General features: G+C 33.2%; 1 protein-coding gene across 1 annotated transcript in view; it reads right to left on the bottom strand.

Annotated features, from left to right (window-relative positions):
• The window catches only part of CNKSR2 (connector enhancer of kinase suppressor of Ras 2), a 155077-nt gene that overhangs the window by 93850 nt on the left and 40046 nt on the right, over nt 1-21181 (bottom strand). The window contains exons 6-7 of the mRNA XM_008588624.1: nt 16378-16511; nt 11255-11466 (exon numbers count right to left, since the gene is read on the bottom strand). Of these exons, the coding sequence (XP_008586846.1) occupies nt 11255-11466; nt 16378-16511 (346 nt within the window). The remainder of the gene's footprint in view (nt 1-11254; nt 11467-16377; nt 16512-21181) is intronic.

The following is a 21181-nucleotide window of genomic DNA, read 5'->3' as shown; positions in this document are numbered from 1 at the left end:
CCCCCCGCCCCACTCTTGCTTAAAACATGCTAAAATCATTAAGTTTCAGGGTAATAAACAGCACCTGAGAAGCAATTTTCTCTCTCACACTTGCTAAAAGTTTTAAAAAAAAACAGCAGAGAAATTTCTCCATAAGTCTGACATAGCCTTTAATGTTCACAAAAAGGCTTTCTCTAGAGTCTGAGAAAAAGTATATACATACACACATCTGCTCTGAATATTTTAGCCAATATCTTGATGATAATGATTATAGTAAGGAATAGTTAAGCTATAAACTTGCCACATACACCCATCCAACACCCCACATACCAGACAGAAAAATTACTTTCAGATGGTTGACTGCAATTCTAGGAAAACATCCTGAGGTTATTTAAGGTCGAGAATCACACATTTACAAAGTAAAACTGAATTAAATAGAAAGTCAGCAATTTTCTTAAGAATAATGGTTACATGTCTGGATCCAATAAAATAAGTAAGAATGAACACTTTATTTTTAGGGCCATATTTTTAAAATTTCATTTTTGGATAAAAGAGCTTGGAAAAAAATTGGTTTGTAAACATTTCAATGGGATGATTATTTAAGCATTGGTTTTAATGACTTATAAATAATACAAATCAAATACAAACTTTGAATTGTTAACTTGACATCTTTTCAGTTTCATTAATGGAGAACAATGCCAATTAAAATCCCACTTCCAAGAATAAGCTACTTTCTAAAAGTGATCTATACTTTAAATGAGGAGTAACATAAAAGAATTGTTGAAGGAGAAAATACTCAACTGTGTCAAAAAATTATATGGCATCTGTAACACTTGATTCCAATGCTAATTATATTTTGAATCAAACTGCCTTTTGTAAATATTCTACCAAGGCAAGGAACAAGCTATACACACTGGAGTTCAGAAAGACAGGGTTTTCTTAGTTGAAATGTCGCCCCTGTGCATATAGACAATTCCTCTACATTAGAAGGGTATTGCAGGAATGAGGAAGGATTCGCATGGTCTAAATACTAAGTGGCAAAAGAGTTCTAGGTCCTCCTCTGCAGGATTTGCTGGGTATAAAATGAGCTATGCTAAAATACTTTGGCCCCTTGCTGCACCCAGCATTAATATAGATGTGGATAAAAAAGACTGCACAGGCATGCAAATACTATTTGGTTAAAAGCATGCAGTTCTCAAGTTAAAGATCTGCAAATTAAAACAATCTATTTTTTAAAAATTTTGGTAAAGCAGTATCTTGAAAATCCTATCAACATATGGAAGACAGTCATCTTTTCTCATGAAAGGTGAAAAAGACAATGATTAAGATCATCAACTGAAGATTTATCACAAAATAAATGACATTTTATTTAAACAAATAACTTTACAATTCCTTCCACATATTTTTCTATTAGAGATCATATTAGTGAAGCTAGCAAGAAAGGTAGAGATGAAAAACTTAAGATGCACCAAAGCTCATGTCTTAAAATTTTACAGATAATCAGTGTTGGAATTGTACTATGAATAAAGACTTTCAAGTTCCTGTCCCAGTGCTCCGTTCACTATATCAAAATGCCTTGGTGATGAATTATTCAAGATCAGCATTATGAAAAAGTCCAATTAATTTTTCTTCAAAAATGATTTAATAATAAAACTATTTCAAATAAAAATTGTTATTTATATTTAAGAGATGTGAATACAGGTGAGGGTGAACAAAATTAATGAATCAAAATACAGATAATCATTAACTTCTTTTTTTTTTTCTTCTGTCTTTTGTCTTTTTCCACGTCCGGCAACGGATCGCAACCCTCAGTGTTGCCCCCGTACCGGACCGGGGACCGGCAACGGGATCGCAAGCCTCGGCATTGCTCCCGCACCTCGCTCAGCCAGTGAGCGGGAACCGGTCTGCATGTGGGATCCGAACCCTCGGGCGGGAGCGCCGCCGTGCTTCCCAAGCGGCGCACTTATCCAGTGCGCCACCGGGCCGGCCCCTCCCAGCCAGTTTGTAACCCTTGAAAAATATTCTTAAGGCAATGTGAAGAAATAATGGAGGATTAGAGCATAAACTGTGGATACAACTTTGTAGTCTAATGCCTTAACAACGATGGAAAACAAATTGGGTTGACATGATGTGTTACTTATAAAACAATGCCAGGTTGTCATATGTACACTTTTAACTGGCTATATATTGTTTTAATTATTGCTCTAATGTCTCTAGTCATTAAAGTAATCATATAGAACTTTTAGTCATCTCTTCTTAACACTGGAGATAACACTTAACATTTTCTATCCCCAGGGATCTAATTCCTTCATAATTTCTGGCAAATGGTTTTGCAGTGATATCAGTAATTCCACAAGTAGCTTGGAGTATAGAACATCATGCACTGATCTTTCTAGTTCGTTTTTATTATTTTAGTTTGAACTTTTACCACAAATAAGATTGACTCTAGAAAATGATTTACATCTTTCTGCAAGATAGAAATGGAGAATGAAGATGACATTGAACAAGCCAACATCCAGGTAGGCTTCAACTTTAAGAAAAGAAAATTTTCCAAATGCTTATCTGTAAGTCAGCTTTTTGGAACTTAAAACACAAAGAAATGTTATCATTGGTATTTGGGTCTCTAAGAGGAGCTGCAAAAATCTATTTCAGCATTTTCCAAAATATATTCCATCAAATATCAGTTCCATTGGGAAGTTAGTATCATGTGACCAAAAATAAGAAACAAAAGAACATTTGATGTACAAATACATTTGGGAAACAGTAAATTAACTCAAATTCAATAAGAATTTTATAGCTATTAGTATGCTAATGTACATTTATTAATCTCCAAGAGGGGGATAAAATATGCACAGCTTCCCAAACATATTTAACCACATAACCTCTTTCTTTTACAGACTCTTTCAGAACTAGTGATCTTAAGAACATAATTAAGAAAATGCTGGATTACTTAAGCCATATGCATTGTGATTGGAAAGCTAATACTAACAGCTCTATTTAAATTTTACCTAGCTGTCATTTATCACTATTTTTTTTTCCCATAGGGAAAAATTCATTCTGATTTCAACTAGGGACAAATATATCACCTCCTGCTCCAGGGAATGTCACGATTATGTTTTCTACCACAGGGCAGGATAGGTAGTATCAGACATTCGCCACCTAATACTACTTTTGCCTAGAGAATATGCTAAGTGTAAGTAAATGTAGGTATATTTTTCCAGGGCAATAATTTCCCAGGTTCTTTGAATTAAAAAAAAAATAAGGCAATCAGTCCTGTGTCATACAAGGTCTCTGACTTTGATTTTCTAGTATCTGTCTCTGTATTCAATTCATCTGTAAATTGATTTTTAAGTTAGCCAGAATTTCCTAACAATGGTACTCTTGATATTTTGGACTAGATCACTCCCTGTTGTTGGGAGCTGTCCTGTGCACTGCAGGATTTTTAGTAGCATCCTTGTCCTCTACTCACTGGATGCCAATAGCCACTCTTCCTCAACCCCTCAACCAAAATGTTCCCAGAAATTGCCAAATGTCCCCTGGGGGAAAATATTGACCCAAGATGAGAATCACTGAATTACACTGTTTCTATTTTCGGCTTTCCCATTCTGTCTAACATAAGAAGAACACTATTTTATGTAGTTCATATCTTTCTGTTGATTAAATCATTTGAAGATTTTCTTTTTTCCTCTGATAGTTGCATCACCTTTGTTGATTTGGTTTGCAAATCTTTCCATTTTATCAACATATTCATACCCTGGGAGTTTATTAAAAGTTTTTTATTCTTAATCTGTTTTATCATTTACCTAGTACCTTGAATTCTTTTAGAGTGATCTTTTCTACCTAGGTTTCATTTAAGAGTCTCCACTACTTTATTTTACAGATTATTTTCTCCTCCCCCCCCCCTTTTTTTCTTAGTTTATCTAAAACTTAGAAATGGTGTGGGTCTGAATTGTTCTCAGATTTCTGACGCTGAGAGCTTGTAACTGGACCCTTCTGGCTCAGCATATGAGCTGATGATTTTTTTTTTTTAAAGATGACCGTTAAGGGGATCTCAACCCTTGGCTTAGTGTTGTGAGTACCACGCTCAGCCAGTGAGCTAACCGGCCGTCCCTATATAGGATCCGAACCCGTGGTCTTGGTGTTATCAGCACCACACTCTCCAGAGTGAGCCACGGGCTGGCCCTGAGCTGATGATTTTTAAAGTGGAGCTTAAGAAGACTTGGATAAAAGCAGTTTGCAGTGTTATTAGCTATTTGAATGCTCTTCCTTCTACTTTGGTTTGTAAAACCAAACCAAAAGAAACCAGAAAGCTCTATTCATATTTCTTTTAACTGCTATAATTTAAATGGCTAATTATTGGCTTGGTAGAGGGGCCAAACATGAGGGAATACGTCTAGCCTTTTTGCCCTTTACTAAGTCCCTCTACAGGAGAGGAGAAAGTGCTTATTTGATCTTTCAGTACTTGACAGTCTTTGGGACATTTTTAATTATGAGCAGCAATAATGTTATACTATCTAGGAATTACTTCTTTAGAACTTTATATGAGGCAAGAATTGTGCTAAGTACTTCACATATGTTATCTCATTTAATCCTCATAAAAACACCATGAGCAGTACTGCTATTTCATTTTCACAGATAAGGAAACAAAAGTATATGGAGGTAAGTCTCATTTAAACTCAAGGTCAATCGGCTACTAAAGGCCAAGCTGTGACACCAAAATTAGGTTTATCTGACCTCAAAACTCATGGTCTTGTACTTCCATCAGTAAAATTGTACAAATTCAGGAAGAGTGCCTTCCCTAGGTGATTACTCTAATTTTTACATTAGGAACAGTCTATTTTCTATTTCTATGTCAAAATATTGAACTGCTTTTCCACCAATTACATGGCCTCTTATCACCATCAGCTTAATGCTCAAAATTATTTTGTGAAGCTAACCAACATGTAGTCTTTATGAAATTCATTAAATAACTCCAAATCAATAAGACTTTCTATGAGTATAGTGAACATCTCATATTTCTGCATTTTTTATTCACTAATTTCTATGGTTATTTCTTCTTTGAAAATGGTACAGTTTACATGAACACAGAAATTTCCTGTAGTTAGAATCCCATTTTCTTTTCTTTCTACAATAGCTGATGAGTGACAGCTGCACTCTTACCTGCTGTGAATGATTATTTATATTCAAAAATCACAGGAAAGAGAGCAGGCTTGTATTTGGAAATAAAAGAAGCGTAAAAGTATTGTATGTATTTGATCCTTTAAGAAATGTTTGAAATAATGCTATTAATTCTAATTTAACTGCCCAAAAGATAGAATGAATTTGTAAGACAAGGAGAAAGGCAATGTTGAAGTATGATAGGAGACTCTGGAACCTACAGACATTATCCTCACTTCACACTGATAAAATCGAGTTTATGATGTCATTGCCCATAGGCCCTTCATCATGCAGCTGTAAGTCATTCAAGGTATTTGCTGCTAGTCATGTGGATAAAAGGGACATGATATTCGGTTTTCTCTTGTCTCGACTACTTGAGTGGAAAACACTCAGGTATGATGTTATAGGAATTAATTTTCCTCAATGCACAAATACATACAAATAACATTCATGAGGGGCATTTCTCAAATACCAACTTGGAATTCATTCATGTGCTTTTTGTGAGGTGATGGAACTTTCAATAAGTCAGAAAAGGTCAGCATTCCTATCTTTAAATCAATACTGTTCCATGATAGTGACAAATATGTTTTCCTTCTACTCTTATAAACTATGACCACTCATTGCCACAAAGGGACTCAGCCAACTGTGTCTACCTTTTAGCCGGTTTCTATACATAGAATGTTCTATGATGGAATAGTAAGGACAAGGAGTCTGTGAACAGCGAAAAGGGAAAGCTGATGGGAAATATTACCATTTTGAAAAGTTGCCAAGCAACTGATCTCATCAAATTTGAACCTTTGCCTTTGAAATCTGAGATGAGATCAAATAGTTAAATTGATTTAATGCTATCTCCCCCCACCCTTTCTATCTTCACATTAAAGTTTCTATGTAAATGTTCTCGCTTATTTGTGGGAGTTAAAAATAAATAAATAAGTAAATTTACAAACAAACGGTGCAGGGTTGGGGTGGGGAAGAAGACAGAACAATCACAGCAATTCCTTGAACTTCTTAATATGAGTGAACAGATATGATGTTGATGGGTGGGAGGAGGAAGGTGGGGGGAAGAGGAATCGGTAAAGGGACACGAAAATCAACTACATTGTATGGTGATAAATTAAAACAATAAAAAATAAGGTTCTATGTAATAATGACAATAATGAAAATAATTACCTAACACAGTGGGCACTAAGGTAATTTACAATGAATTGTCATTAAATTCTCATAAAAACTCCATGAGGCAGATATCATCATCTTCATTTAGCAAATAAAAAAAACTGAGGCTTAGAGTGACATCTCCAAGGTCACATTGGAATAATTAGATGGCAGACAGAATTATCAAGTATAGCTGATGCTACAGCCAGTACTAGTAACCACTAATCTAGGTTGCTTTCCCTACTGGTATCTTGTGTTTCCAGAAATTATTCTTGTTAATCTTTTTAGGAAAGCAAAACCTATTTCAAGCTCTCTGATTTAAAAAAAAAGACATAACACACTGTTGCTCATTTTACCCCTCTATTTGGTGGTCTTTTCCTAAGATCTGTCAGGGCCATGTCTATGTAAATGCATGCTCATTGTAGTGCTAGTAAATATAAAACAACATACACAAGAACATACAACATCAGACCTAGTTCTGCTTGCCTGAAATCAAATTCTTGAATTTGGAAGGAAGGAGTAATGCAGTTTTTGGAAATATTGTCCTACAATTTAGAAAATTATTTTCATCACATTTAGCCAGCCAATACTACTGGTAGTAGGGTCAAAAAAAGGTCCATGGGTACTTAATCCCAGCTCAGCCATCTACTAGTTGGGTAAGTTATTTAACCTCTCTGCATTTCAGATTTCTCATTTGTAAAATAAGGATTTTATTAGTATATACCTCATAGGGTTGTTGTGAGAATTAAATGAGTTAATGCTTTTTAAATGCTTAGAACAGTGCTTAGCATACATAAAAGCTCAACAGTTACAATTTACTTATTTTCTAGAATGGCCATTTACTGTCTGTTCATACTGCACTTATTTAATTGCTTAGGGCAAATAACTGTACTTCTTTTAACTCACTCTTATCAACAACTAGACAGGGTCCATGACATGAAATGAGAACCTTGGTTAAACAATATACTTTATTTTCAAATGTTTTTCATCTGTGTTTCTTTGTCACTGTGTTTAATAACAGAGCTTCACTAGTTATTTTTTCTCTTATATATCTAACTTTAAAATATGAATGTATTTAGAGAATATAGCAAGTACATACATATCCAACGAAAAGCACATACTAGGAACTGTGTCATGTCTCTCTTTTGCTTCTCAAAATCTTACCTAGACTCTTATAATCCTAACTATAATCTGAGTAAACAGGCAATCTGGGAAGTCAATAGGAGAGTAATGGTGATTAAATTCATATACTTCAAGATAATGGTATTTTTGACTAAGAACTTAATTGAATACTCTAAGGATAAAGGACTTATACACTGCATTTTAAGGTATCACACTAGTGCTAAGAAGTAAATTACTAACATTTCCAGAATATATTAAACGTGAACTTTTTTGTATTTTAGTCTTTTGCAATATATTTCAGCAAGATCATATATTTTCATTATTTTCAAATACAAGAGAATATTGTCATGCTTGGGGGTCGGCGTAATAGGACTATTTTATAAGTTAAAGAAGTTGTCATTGATTATTGTTTATGAAGGTTTGAAGTCATTTGTATTGGGGCTTTAGGGTCTGGGCTGAGAGATTTCTACAGATCTTCAGATCTCAGATCCAGGTTTGAGAAGGTGCCAGGCAGGTATTTGGTGGGGATGACTAGCATTTAGAAACCCCAGATGATGACTGTTTATCATTTAAAACCCAGCATAAATATCAAATCTACTTACTTGACTTCCCAGGCAGACTATGGGGCTTCATTTCCTAGACTACTACAGCACTATGTGTACACCTTCCTACTTACCTGAAGTGACTACAATGCACCTCTTTATTTATTTCTTACCGCTGGGTTATGACTGCCTTACAGGTAGGATTTATGTTTTATCGACCCTTATATCCCCAGTGCCTGGCTGACTTTATGTATACAACAAATATTAATATACCTGATGGCTGTACCAGAGAATCACCACTAAAGTAGCTATAAGTATCTATACTGAAGGCTATAAGAGAATGTTTCAAAAAGTTCATGGAAAGATTTGTATTATCTTTTAATTCTATTTTTCCATGGACCTTTTGAAGTACCTTTGTATAGTAAGACTGTATTCATATTTGTTTCAGGTTCAAAAGTTTAGAAAAGAACTTTGCTTACTTCTTTCTCCCTCTTTTATGAATGTATACATTTCTTTTCTCCTATGTTGTTCACAAAAATATGTCAAGTATCTATAGGCTATCTAAATTTTCTAAAATTTAAAAAGTATTCTATTATATTGGGTGAGATATTTGTGGAACATGATGGCACTAGGTGCTAATCTGAAGGGATTAAAAATTTATAGCTATTCAAGTAAGAATACAATAAACATTTTTTTTTATAAAGTCATGAGTAATCAATCAATTACTTCATTTGGTGACTATAATTTCCTCTTAAATAAAACATTATCTACCTCAACATAAGTACAACATAGCCAGAAAATTAAGGGACATAAGAAAAAAGATGATATATATTATTGCCTATCCAATAACAGGTAGTCAATAAGTACTAGTGGAATAAGTGAATAAAAATAAAAATTTTATATTATCTCATCAGGCAGGGGTAGGGATAACAAAGATGGCAGGATTCTATTACTGCAGGTTTACAATCTAATAGGGGAGAAAAGCAAAGGTGAAAATATCTTAAATATAAGACAGCTCAAGATAAGTGCCACCAGAGTAGTGTAATTCAGAAGTTATGCTATAAAATATCATTCTTATAATAAAAAAACCCCACAAGTACAGAGAATAGAACAATGTAAGATAAATATGGTCCCTATTATTTAGGATAATTTTGGGCAAAACTTTTCATAGATAATTATTATCAAAGAGCTGTAAGGTAATAAGACATGTATAAGAAGGTATGTGATGACTTCTCTTTTAGGACCAACGGAGAAGGTGTAGGGTCCATGGCAGACAAGTGAGGGAGGCAAGTAAAAAGGAAGAGTTAAAAACAACTTTCCTTCTGCTCAGCTTTCATTGGTCAAGTTTGGACTAATCAAGACACGCAAATGGGGCCAGCCCGTGGCTCACTCGGGAGAGTGCGGTGCTGATAACACCAAGGCCCCGGGTTCGGATCCCACATAGGGATGGCCGGTTCGCTCACTGGCTGAGCGTGGTGCTGACAACACCAAGTCAAGGGTTAAGATCCCCTTACCGGTCATCTTTAAAAAAAAAAAAAAAAAAAAAAAGACACGCAAATGGCCAACAGATATATGAAAAAATGCTCAACATCACTAATCATCAGGGAAATGCAAATCAAAACTACTTTGAGATATCATCTCACTCCAGTTAGACTGGCCATTATTAAAAAGACAGAATAACAAATGCTGGCAAGGATGTGGAGAAAGGGGAATTTTTCTACACTGTTGGTGGGACTGTAAAGTAGCACAGCCATTATGGAAAACAATATGGAGCTTCCTCAAACTACAGATAGAAACACCATATGATCCAGCAATCCAAATTCTGGGTATATAGCCAAAGGAATGGAAATCATCATGCCAAAGGGATACCTGCACTACCATGTTCATTGCAGCTCTATTTACAATAGCTGAAATATGGAATCAACCTAAATGTCCGTCAACAGACAACTGGATAAGGAAAACGTGGTATATATACACAATGGAATACTACTCAGCCACAAAAAATAATGAAATTCTAGCATTCACAGCAACATGGATGAACTTGGAGAAAATTATGTTAAGTGAAATAGGCCAGGCACAGAGGGAAGAAGGAAGGAAGGAAGGAGGGAAGGAAGGAAGGAAGGAGGGAAGGAAGGAAGGAAGGAGGGAAGGAAGGAAGGAAGGAGGGAAGGAAGGAAGGAAGGAGGGAAGGAAGGAAGGAAGGAGGGAAGGAAGGAAAGAAAAGACCACAATAATATGTTGAAATTTCAGGAGAGAACAAATCTGTTTACTATAGGTGGGAGGGGGGAGGGATGGGGGATTGGGAAGATACTGGGCAAAGAGCACAAAGGATAATTACAATTTGTAATAATGAATATGCTAATGATATTGATTGAATCATCACATGTTGTACACAGGTGATGGTTGTCAATGCTATACCCCCAAAATATGTATAATTAATTATGCTTCAATAAAAAATATATACTTACACACACACACACAAATATATATATATATATATATATATATATATATATATATAAAGTCTGGACTAGTCAGTAGGGATCCTGTCCTTCCCTAAAATATAAGCTCCTCATGGAAAATGATTAATTTGAAAACTGGAAAGCGAGGAGCACAGACTTCCAATTAAATCCATTCATTCTTGCAATAGGACTACAGGCTTTACTACTTTAACCTTAGGCAACTTTATCAGCAAATCATTCAGATACACTGTATCAATCTTAACTATTTGTGACTAGATTACTTTCTCGGTCATGAATGGAAAAAACAAGAGTCAAAGATAAAAAAAAAAATCCTAAATATACGGTAACTCTAGTCCCACCCTTGCCTTAAGTACAGTATGTCTATCCTATCTAAAATCCACTTCCACTCAAATGTCAAATTAGTTTTTTATCTTCTTTAAAATAATACAAAAACTGAGATAAGATTTTCCCCAGAAAAGTCTGCTTATTTTTTTTAATCCCTGAAGAATAAGGAGATAATTTTATTTTAAAGAAGTCACATTAACAGTAAGTATTCATTTTTAATAAAAGAAAAAAAAAAACCCTTGAATCATTACAATTTGGCAACGTCTAACATACAAGAAGTACATTCTTGCTTATCTTTGGAAAATCTAGAATCATGGTTAATGTTATGCCTCATCTTGTTGAGATTTCACCTCAGAAGCACATGACAGACACAGATCAATTAGAAAGATTCAAAAGCTGTCAAGTATTTCTCACAACCAAAAAGTCTATGAAAGGAAATTAAGATTCCCATGCCAGTCATATATCCTCATATAAACATAATAGAAGAAATTTTACCATAGGTTGGGGTGCTTTCTCGTCTTCCTTGACTACTTGATCTTCCTTTTTCATATTCATAGCAATATAAGACAGTATCTTCTTCAACAATATTAAACCTCTTTCGATATTCCTGATCCAGAAATGAATTTGGTGATTCAGATCCCTTATGCACTGGCTTGCCCACCATATGTCCTCGGAGATCTTCACAAGGAAGGTTTCCTTTTTCATCCCTATGGAAAAGGTAGAGTAAAGAAGAAGGATGTAGGAAAGTGTTAGGGTGGTAAAATGTCAGAGTTTAAAATACTAATAATATCCTTCCATATAATGTATTTCCTGATCTTTCCAAACCTTCTTTGAGGTTTATGGGGCAGTTTTTAACTATTCCTATTTTACTGAAAAAAAAAATGCTGAGGTGCAGAGAGATTAAACAACTTGGCTCAGTGTCATACTGCTAATAAATGACAGAGCTAGAAATGGGCCATAGATCTTCTACCTCCTGCTGCAGTCCATTTTTCATTGTACCATGTCATGCAAAAAAAATCATCTTAGCACATAAATTATTTTTAGTGTTCAAGACAGTAGGTGTAATGATAACAATGTTAACCATATAGCTTTCTTCCACCTGATTTACCTAATAGATTCTTGGTAAAACTCTACACTGCTGAAAAATATAAAGGGCACTGTGACTGTAGGAACCAAATTAGCACTGTATAATCTGGTATTGCAAGAATTTCAGAATTTTTTTTTTTTTTTTTGGTGGCTGGCCAGTACGGGGATCCAAACCCTTGACCTTGGTGTTACAAGGTGGCACTCGTTACAAACTGAACTAACCTCCCTGCCCTCAGAATTTCAAACAATATGCTATTAATTTTAAATAAACCTTAATGAAAAGATTACTCTCAGCATTCAAGTTCTATTTCACTTAAGAGTAAAAACACATATGAGGAGTCTTCAAAACGTTCATGGAAAGATTCATATTATGTTTTAATTGCATTTTCCATGAATTTCTTTAAGTAACCTTGTATTCATAGAACTCATTCTAAATGAACATATCAAAATTTTATTATACATCAGCAACGTGTCTTGTGGAGAGAGTATAGAGAAATCATAAAATATGGTGTTAAAATGGGACTTAGGGTGATGGCAAGTTGATTTTTTTCTTCTACAGAATTCTAAAGAGAAAAATCTCTAAGAATTCATGGGATCCCCCACACCTATTACTAACACATAGTAATAGGTGATTGGGCCCCAAATGAGAGGGATTTTGATAGAAATATCCCATTTAGGATTGGTTAAATTGAATCTTGTTTATTTTATGAAATGTTTCACTGATTAGCTATGAATTTTTGTGAGAAAAGCTTGTCTTCTAGAACATGACTATGAATATAAATGCAATGTTTCTTCCCTTGTGGATCATTAGTTATAGTCTTCCTAATTTTAATTGTTTCCAGTTACCCTAAACAGTGCCATGAATCAATGCTATGAAACCAGAAAAAACTTAATTTTATGTTAGGTGCTAAGAGTAAAATCTTAAATTTATAGAATAAGCTGAATTATAACAAGTCAGATAAAAAGAACAGATTTTTACTTAAGTCCTATTACACCTTATAAAATGGTGATGAGCTTATAAAAGTAATGTCAATTCCAAAATATGAGTTTCAGCCCAGCAAACATCTGTATTTCTATATCTGCATGGAAATGTTTAGATTAGTTTTGTCCAACTGTAGAGAATTATATTCCCAATATTTGGAAAAGGGGAAGTAATGATCAAAAGATATTTAAATCATCTAGAGAAGCAATTATTCCCAATATTTAGAATACATGGAAATTAGTAAGTAATATTTTCAAGACTGACTGAATCAGCAAGTTGTCCTATCTATTTAACCCATGACAAGGTGAGGTTGCCATTTACATTAGGTACTCTTTATTTTCTAAAATAAAAGTATTGCTTACTATCAAAATGTAACTATATAGCTAGTTATTAGGCAACATGATAGAATTTTATTTTCAGCTAGCTGAAAACTTTCCTGAACAAATTGCCTGGTACTTTTTATTAGTTAGTCCGCTATTGAAAAGAAATTGACACTGTAATTAGCTTGGAAACAGCCCTGACAAATTTGTGGCACTGGAATAAATGGGCAGACTTCTCTATGAGGCCTGTGACATGAATGTTAATGCAGCTGAGATCAGAGGATGATTCAGCCCTATTAATTCACCATGCTATATTTATACAGACAAACCCTGTGGCAGAAAATTGGAAGGGCTGGTATTTTCTACTCTATAATGATAGGAAGGAGGAACCTTATATTAACAGGGCAGATTTATTAAACATATCTATATGAAATGAATTCAAAAAATGCTGAATTAAGTACTAAAGAAAAACAAACTTTCCAGTAGAATGAACTGATACACGTATTGTGTATTTAAGTGTGTGTGTATATGTATGTATATGTAAGTACTCATGTTATGAGTCCCTGACGTACTCAATGTACTAATTCTATTGTAAAGATTTTTAAAACTTTTCTTAATGGTGTACATTTTATATAAATATGTAATAAATCTACACCTTTGCACTAGAAAGGATTTAAGGGAATAGATTAAAAGAGCTCTGCTTTAGTGGACTTTATATTTGATGGCACACAGTATTGTTAATAAGAGAAATTAGTGCTTTAACTTCATAGCTGTTCAGAGACCTACAAATTCTTCATTTTTATCATAGAAAAAGAAATTTGGTTAGGTATAAAAATGTACTATATATTATGATAATGAAACTGTATATAGTCATAGGACATATTATAAAATAACAACCAAATTTCACTCCCTTCACATACATAAGTGATTTCTCTTTTAGAGAAAAAGGCACTTTGGCTCTTTACCTGGAATAAATGTGTTCAAAGAATTGCAATCATATGAAAAAAATTCCACCTAACTTGACACCTAGTCCTACCATTTTAGGAGTTTTTTTTTTTTTTTTTTTAAGATGAGAAAGTTTTTAATGTTTACAATCCAAATTAAACATATAATTTATATACTGTATGTTCACATATTACCAAAATGCCTATCCTGCATAAACAAAAATTTTTAATGTGGGGAAAAATGAAATGTTCAGAAGAGTTAAATTAGGTCAACCACATTCATCCTCAAAATAACAAAATGGAAAAAAAAAAAAAAAAAAAAAGAGCCAAGGCTATATCTATAAAAAGAATGACAACTGCAAAAAAAATCTATGAGTATAACTTCAGGTAAAACCAGAAAATGCAAATAATTTATATAACGCTGTGGTTCAAAGGGGCTTGGATGCATGGAATGTTCTGACAACTATATCAAAAGATTGCGTGCCTGGGTAACTAACAACTGGACTCAAAACATATTGAGAATATTCTGTTAAATTAAACACTGACCAACCGTGAATCAACTAAAGTGAGATAGTAAATACTAATTATGAATTTATTGAAAAGTATGGAGCTGTCAAGCAATAGTGACAAAACAAGGACTACGATGTTGTCATTTCAACCTCTCACATGCTCTAGTATTTTAAATAGCATGTTCATCTTTTTATTGACTTCAATATATTGCCTTAATAATGTCTTTGCCAGACTTAAAGGACAGAACTGGACCATTTTACTCTTTGGTCCTCTTAAGTGTATTTTAAATACTTTCTGTAGGAGACACACTCTTTATAACAAGTTCCTCCATACCCATGAGCAAAGGAAAAAACATTCAAAAACTGCAGAGATTTGATAAAAATAATCTTTTGATGTTTATCTGTATATGTACACCTCTAAAGAATAAGGCCTCTTAAGTAATCATTTGCACTGAAATAAAAATCTTTCCAATTAAAATAAAAAATAAACCACAAAAGTTGCCTTTTCTATTTGGAACACATACTTTCATCACTCCTCATGCGAGAGTATTCAGAAACTCTGACACTATCTTAATAGAATTAAAATGCAACTTGCATTTTCCATGATATTGGGTGGATTTTTATATCTTTTAAATTGAACATAAGACTGTAAATTATATATTAGAAAGATTTATGAAATGCCAGCTTGGTAAATTATATATTATAAACCATGTTCCCACAGTTACAGTTAATTCTCAAAAATAAAAACTAAAATGTACATAAAACTGACTTTGGTTTTATTACTAGATGATAACATAGTTATTGCAGATATGCAAAATTGCCATGTAGCATTTAGATTATTTAGTCAGTAGCATCATATCTAAAAGAACACATATTTCTGGAATAGTAGATGTACTAAAGTAATGAATAATGAAAATTAATTAAACACAATAAATTCAGTTCCTTTACATACTGAAGAAATTTAATATTAAGTATGGCTTAAAAACAAGGGACCTTAAATTATTGTTTTTGAATGACAGCAGAGCTAACTTAAAAACTAAATCAAATTCTTTGCGATTGGTATTAATTATCTCTATTTAGTGCTGGCCGTTTTATGTAAGTTTTGTATTCAACAAGTTTGAATATCAGAATGAATTCAGACAGAATGCATTGTGGCACAAAGCTGTATTCTTCCACACCTACCATGAATTTCAAATAAGAATCTGGAAATGAAATAGAGATATAGCCTCAAGAAATCTAGAAAGTAGACTTTAAAGGAAATTCATTCTCTTATAAATTTTCTCTACTTCCTAAAAGAATGGAAATTCTAGATAAAGAAGTATTGAGGGAAAAAAATATTCTCTCATCATCATCATCAAAAAATGAAAAAATCTTCCTCATTACATACACATAAGAAAGCATAAAAGTTATCTGTAACTTTCTCTTTTTAAAAAATGTATGAAATGCTTCAAAGTAACCTGAGATTTCCTGGGACTTCTTAGCCAAAAATGATCCTAATTGTTATTTAATATTACTTTCCTATTCTTTCTTATTATATGAGATAATGAATATAATACACTTAATGCATAGTGTTTAATACAAATTAGTTGCTGTTATTATTATTATCATTATTAACCAAAGTGCATTCTCTATAATGGGAATGATTTTCTAGAATGTTTTCAGAATTTCTGAGAAAATATTCAAGGTCTTCCTTGAGAACTGACTTCACAATTTGTAAGCTGTTAGGCTAGTCTTTAGCTTGAAGCTGCCTAGAACAATGTGATGGTTAGTTTTATACCTGGGAATATATGGTTCTGCAGGAGGAGGGGGAATGTAGAGATCCTGGAGGGCAGAACTGTCTCTTTTGGTGGGTGTACTGATGGTGCTGGAAGGCGTGGCAACGCTGCTTGTGGGACTTCTAGGTATAAGAGGCTGGTTAAAATGAAAAAGAAAATACATACGTGCACAAACAACACACAAAACAACAACAACAACAACAACAACAATGACACATAGTTATTTTAAAATTATCTATATCTATATCTACAAAGTTCTTGAATTTGGCTGAAATCAAGAAGCATGTTATTTAGCACATGGATATTCCTTTGAATTTCGAAAAACCAATACATTACATTAGAGGTTTCCACTTAGTTCCCAACTCACCTTATTCTATGGTTTACCTAAAAGCTATTTATTATAAGGTACAAATACCATGCAGTGTTTCATAACGGGAAGCCTTATCTCACAGTCAGAAACTTATTTCAATTAACTTTGTCAGAGATCCACCTTTGGGAAAAAGATAATAAAGAGTAACACTGAAAAGAATTAGCTCACTTGCATCCTGACTGATATACATGAAAGCTATTTCAGATCTCCCAAAAAGGACAAACCATACTCTTAGGTTAGTAGAATGTCACAGATTCTCAGAAAAAGTTACAAAAATGGAGTATAAAAGGCTAATACGGAAGCATATTTTCTAGAAAAATGTACTTTTCTTCTGTCAAAATAAACACAGCTAACTGTCTTCTCAGAGCCATTTTATGGTACATCTTCAAAACTATGACGATTAATGTGACACAATCATTTCATCTTTCATAGGCACACAGTATTTACCTATCGTTTAAAATAATTTTTAGTTGCATATCTTTAGATCTTATTTTCATGCCTGTATTAAGTAGGAGGTTGTTTTTTAAAGTTAAGATAATGCATTATACCGAATTGAGCAGTACATCATGATGCATTAATTTAAGAGCTCTCCCAAGTCCAAGCTTCACAGCATTTGAAAATAATCTTGCAGTTCAAGAAATTATCCTAAAGTGAAACTAAAATTCACAAATTTTTATGTTTATCTTACAGATCTTATCGATTAGCTATGCATACAATTAACATATTAAAAATAAAAATTTTAGTGCAATTGCAAACACAAAAATAATGACCACAAAATGAACTGTATCTTCACATGACAAGATGTTACTATTTCAGCCAGTATGAAAACACCTGTAGCATATCTATAGAGATCTATGGTTCTATTACTTTAACAGGCATTGCTGGACACTCAAAAAATCGCATATTACAACTATTTTATATTGTGACAATACTTTTGTACAGATAAAGATAAACAAAATTTGTTCAAAAAGCCAAGTCTAAATACAATGGGAAGTACAATGTACGTCTCTGGGGTAGGCTACATAGTTTAGGACTCAGTTCACTGTTTTGACCTTCCTTCTTACATATCTCATCTTAATAGCTTGAAATCACACATCCTGCCAAAATGATAGTTAAGTTTTAATCTATGTGAAATAGAAATTAGAGATAGGAAAAAGAAATGCTAACGTATTCCATCCTACACAACGTGAAAAAAAGTCAAGTTTTACATGTTAATTGAGGAATTTTAGGATATTATGAAAATACACAAAGACTACTGTTTTACTATGCCGATTTTAGAATAGCGTCCAGTTAAACTATGCCTTTTAGAAACAAAACTCTTGGCAATGGGAAATCCTGAGTTTATATATAGGTAACCAGAGGAGTCACCTATACTGATGAACACGATAAAACCTAAGGAAATAAAGAACTATCTTCTTTCTAAGGATGTATTTCATTCCTCCACAACAGATATTTGAACGACAGATTCAATGATACATATATAGTCACTATGATGTGACTGTTTATAATTGTTTTCCATTCTCAGGACATCTTGGTTTTAAATACAGATGACACTAAACAATAAATCTGACCAAAGTTTCATCATAATAAAAACGTAATAAAGAAAACATTCATTACAAAGTATATTATTTTCTAATGCTTTAAACAGATGCACTGTAATAAAACTAACATTCGGTATGCTTTGTAAATGCTCTAATAGCGCTCTTACTTTAAAATATCCTAAAACTACAAGTGAACTTAAAACCAAGTTCTAAAACATTAAACTTTTTATAATAATGTAACAAATGTTTATGGTCTTCTCTCTTTTAAGGTCAGCATTTCTATTTTTAGGACTCTTTACTTTTACCATCTTTTGAACTAAAGATAATTTTTCTTAGTACCTAACCCTCTCTTCCCCAAGCAAAAAGGAAGGAAGGAAGGAAGGAAGGAAGGAAGGAAGGAAGGAAGGAAGGAAGGAAGGAAGGAAAGTAGTAGTTAATGGTTATAAGTACATTTTAAATACATCTGAAGTGTTAGAAAAGGACCAAGAGAATATTTTGCTCTGCCTGGACTGTTACCAGGATTGTCTACTTACGGTACTTGTACCCTTCCCTTCCAGGAAATTTAAATATTAGCCATGTCAACGTCCTTCAAATTGCTATTTCCCTGGGTTTCTATTTTTAGCAAGAAGTTGGTATTTATGTCATTAGTTAATGCAATTAGCTAAATTAGCATATACATATAGGAAAAAGACTTAAGTATGCTTAAATGGATAACAGGTTTGATTGTGCTAAGTTGACTCAATTAGTTGAACTGGTTAAAAAAAAGCAATTTGTTTTTTCAGAGAAAAAAAGAATTAGTCAATGCTATTGTTTAACTCAGCTGGCTTGTTATTTTATTGACTGGCAAATTGTAAAAAAACTTTCAACTGGTTTATCATGCAGGTATTATCTGGCTTATCAGTATGCCTTGTACCAAAGTTAATCTCATGGTAAATATTCAATATATTTGGTATATTTCTACTTACTAATTGTGCTATTTTTGTCAAGCTAATCCAAGCTTTAAAAGCATTCTTTTTGAGAATCACATTTAAAAACAACAACAACAACAACAACAAAAAACCTTTAGGACATCAAGCAATGGAAAAACAAAGTAAGGTAAAGTAGAGGCTTCATGGGAAAATGAAAATAGCTACTTAACTCAAAAGGAGGTCTTTGTGAAAATTTAAAAAATTATAAACTCTTAAAAATGTTTCTAATTTTTAACAAGAATTGAAAGACTGCAAAATTAAATGACTAATTAAATGGCTTTAAAGAACATTAGACAGGTAAAATTTGACTAAACCAAACACAGAATAAATGATACCATTTGCTGAAATTTATCAGTCAGAAATTCCTAGTTGTAACAAATGGTATCTACCACCAATAACCATTTAAATGTGTGAAAATACACAAAAAGTAACAAATTTAGCTTCCCTGAACTCAAAAAAGAGTTCTCTCAGCATTCAATTTAAATTTTAATAGGCATATTTCTTAGATTAAAAAAATCTAAACATGAGTATAACAATGCAAAAAGACAAGATTCTCTTATCCTAGCAAAATTTACTTTTAATCATTTGTTCATCACACAGAAGTTACCACTGCACTGTAAAGAATTTCCAATTTAAGAAAAATCGTAGAAATAAAGGGTAATATTCTTTTATTTTGCCATTTGCCATTCTGATTTTCTCTTTTATTGGTAAAATTTGTATGGGAAGAGTATTAGAAACTATCAACTCTTATGGATAAAATGTATAATATTACTTTAGGATTGAATCTTGTTATTCAAGAAAGCATGAAGCTGTAGTGTAACTTGATCCACTGTGGTATGAAATCAAGTATGTTGTAGATACATTCTGGATCCCACCTAAAGGGGTTTATTTCCTGGAAGGATCTTGTCATGACATTTAGTTTTCACTTCTAAATGGTCCTTATGACATAAAGCTCTCCTTCCACATATTCGGTGAGGCTCCAGTAGGGAAGACACATTTGCATATATGTTGTTATTCTTGTAAAACAAGTCTATGATAAATTCCTGGGGTACTGGCATGCATTTCTTAAAATGTACAAATCCTAAATAAAATGATCATATGTATCTTTTCAAACATACATCTATAACCTTAGGTCAATTAATGATAATTTACTACTGTCAGCAGGACTCAGAAATCTTCTAGGTAAAACTTACACATACATTTTTCACATTGTCAGTTTGAACTATATATAGTTTAAAACTGTATCCCCAAATATGGTATGGCAAAAATCTTCCTCTGAATCATGAATGATGATTTTAGCAATAATATCCTACTCATCCAGCTTAAGCATCATTGGAAGACTGTGATTGTTGTAAAATAAAATTTTTAGCTTTTATAGGGATCACTGAAATCTCACTTTAAATCCCCTGATGGCTCAGGTCTTGTCATTGTGACCCTCCAATTATAACATTTCTAAGGTAACTGAGCACATCTGGAAGGTATTAGTGTACCTCTAAAACTCCATTAGTCTTAAGACTATGAGAAAAGACCTTCTATACTTAAGAAATTACATTTGACATTGAGGTTTTACTTAAAACATTTTACATTTAACATCTCTTGGCAAGCATAACTTAATTTAGTCGTCCCTCTGTCTAGTAAGTGACCCAGCTTTGATAGAGCTATAAGTTGAGAATGAAACCAATGACATAAAACAGCCCCAACATTAATGATTAAAACAGTGCTTTACACATTATGAAGTTAGCTCTAAAATTCACTAACGCCAAGATCACATAGAGCTTGCTTTGCTTTCCAGGGGGAAAATACCCACTGAAATACGAATGATTACATCAAGTATAAAACCTGATCATTTATTTTACTCACTCTTGAGAATAAGAACAGATTCAAATGGATAACATCACCCCATTATTCTAGCACAGAATATTCACAC

Source organism: Galeopterus variegatus, unplaced genomic scaffold (genome assembly GCF_000696425.1).
Source record: "Galeopterus variegatus unplaced genomic scaffold, G_variegatus-3.0.2 Scaffold4928, whole genome shotgun sequence".
NCBI classification, from domain to species: Eukaryota; Metazoa; Chordata; class Mammalia; order Dermoptera; family Cynocephalidae; genus Galeopterus; species Galeopterus variegatus.
Note: the sequence above shows the minus strand (reverse complement) of the source record. Positions and strands in the feature narration are given on the sequence as shown.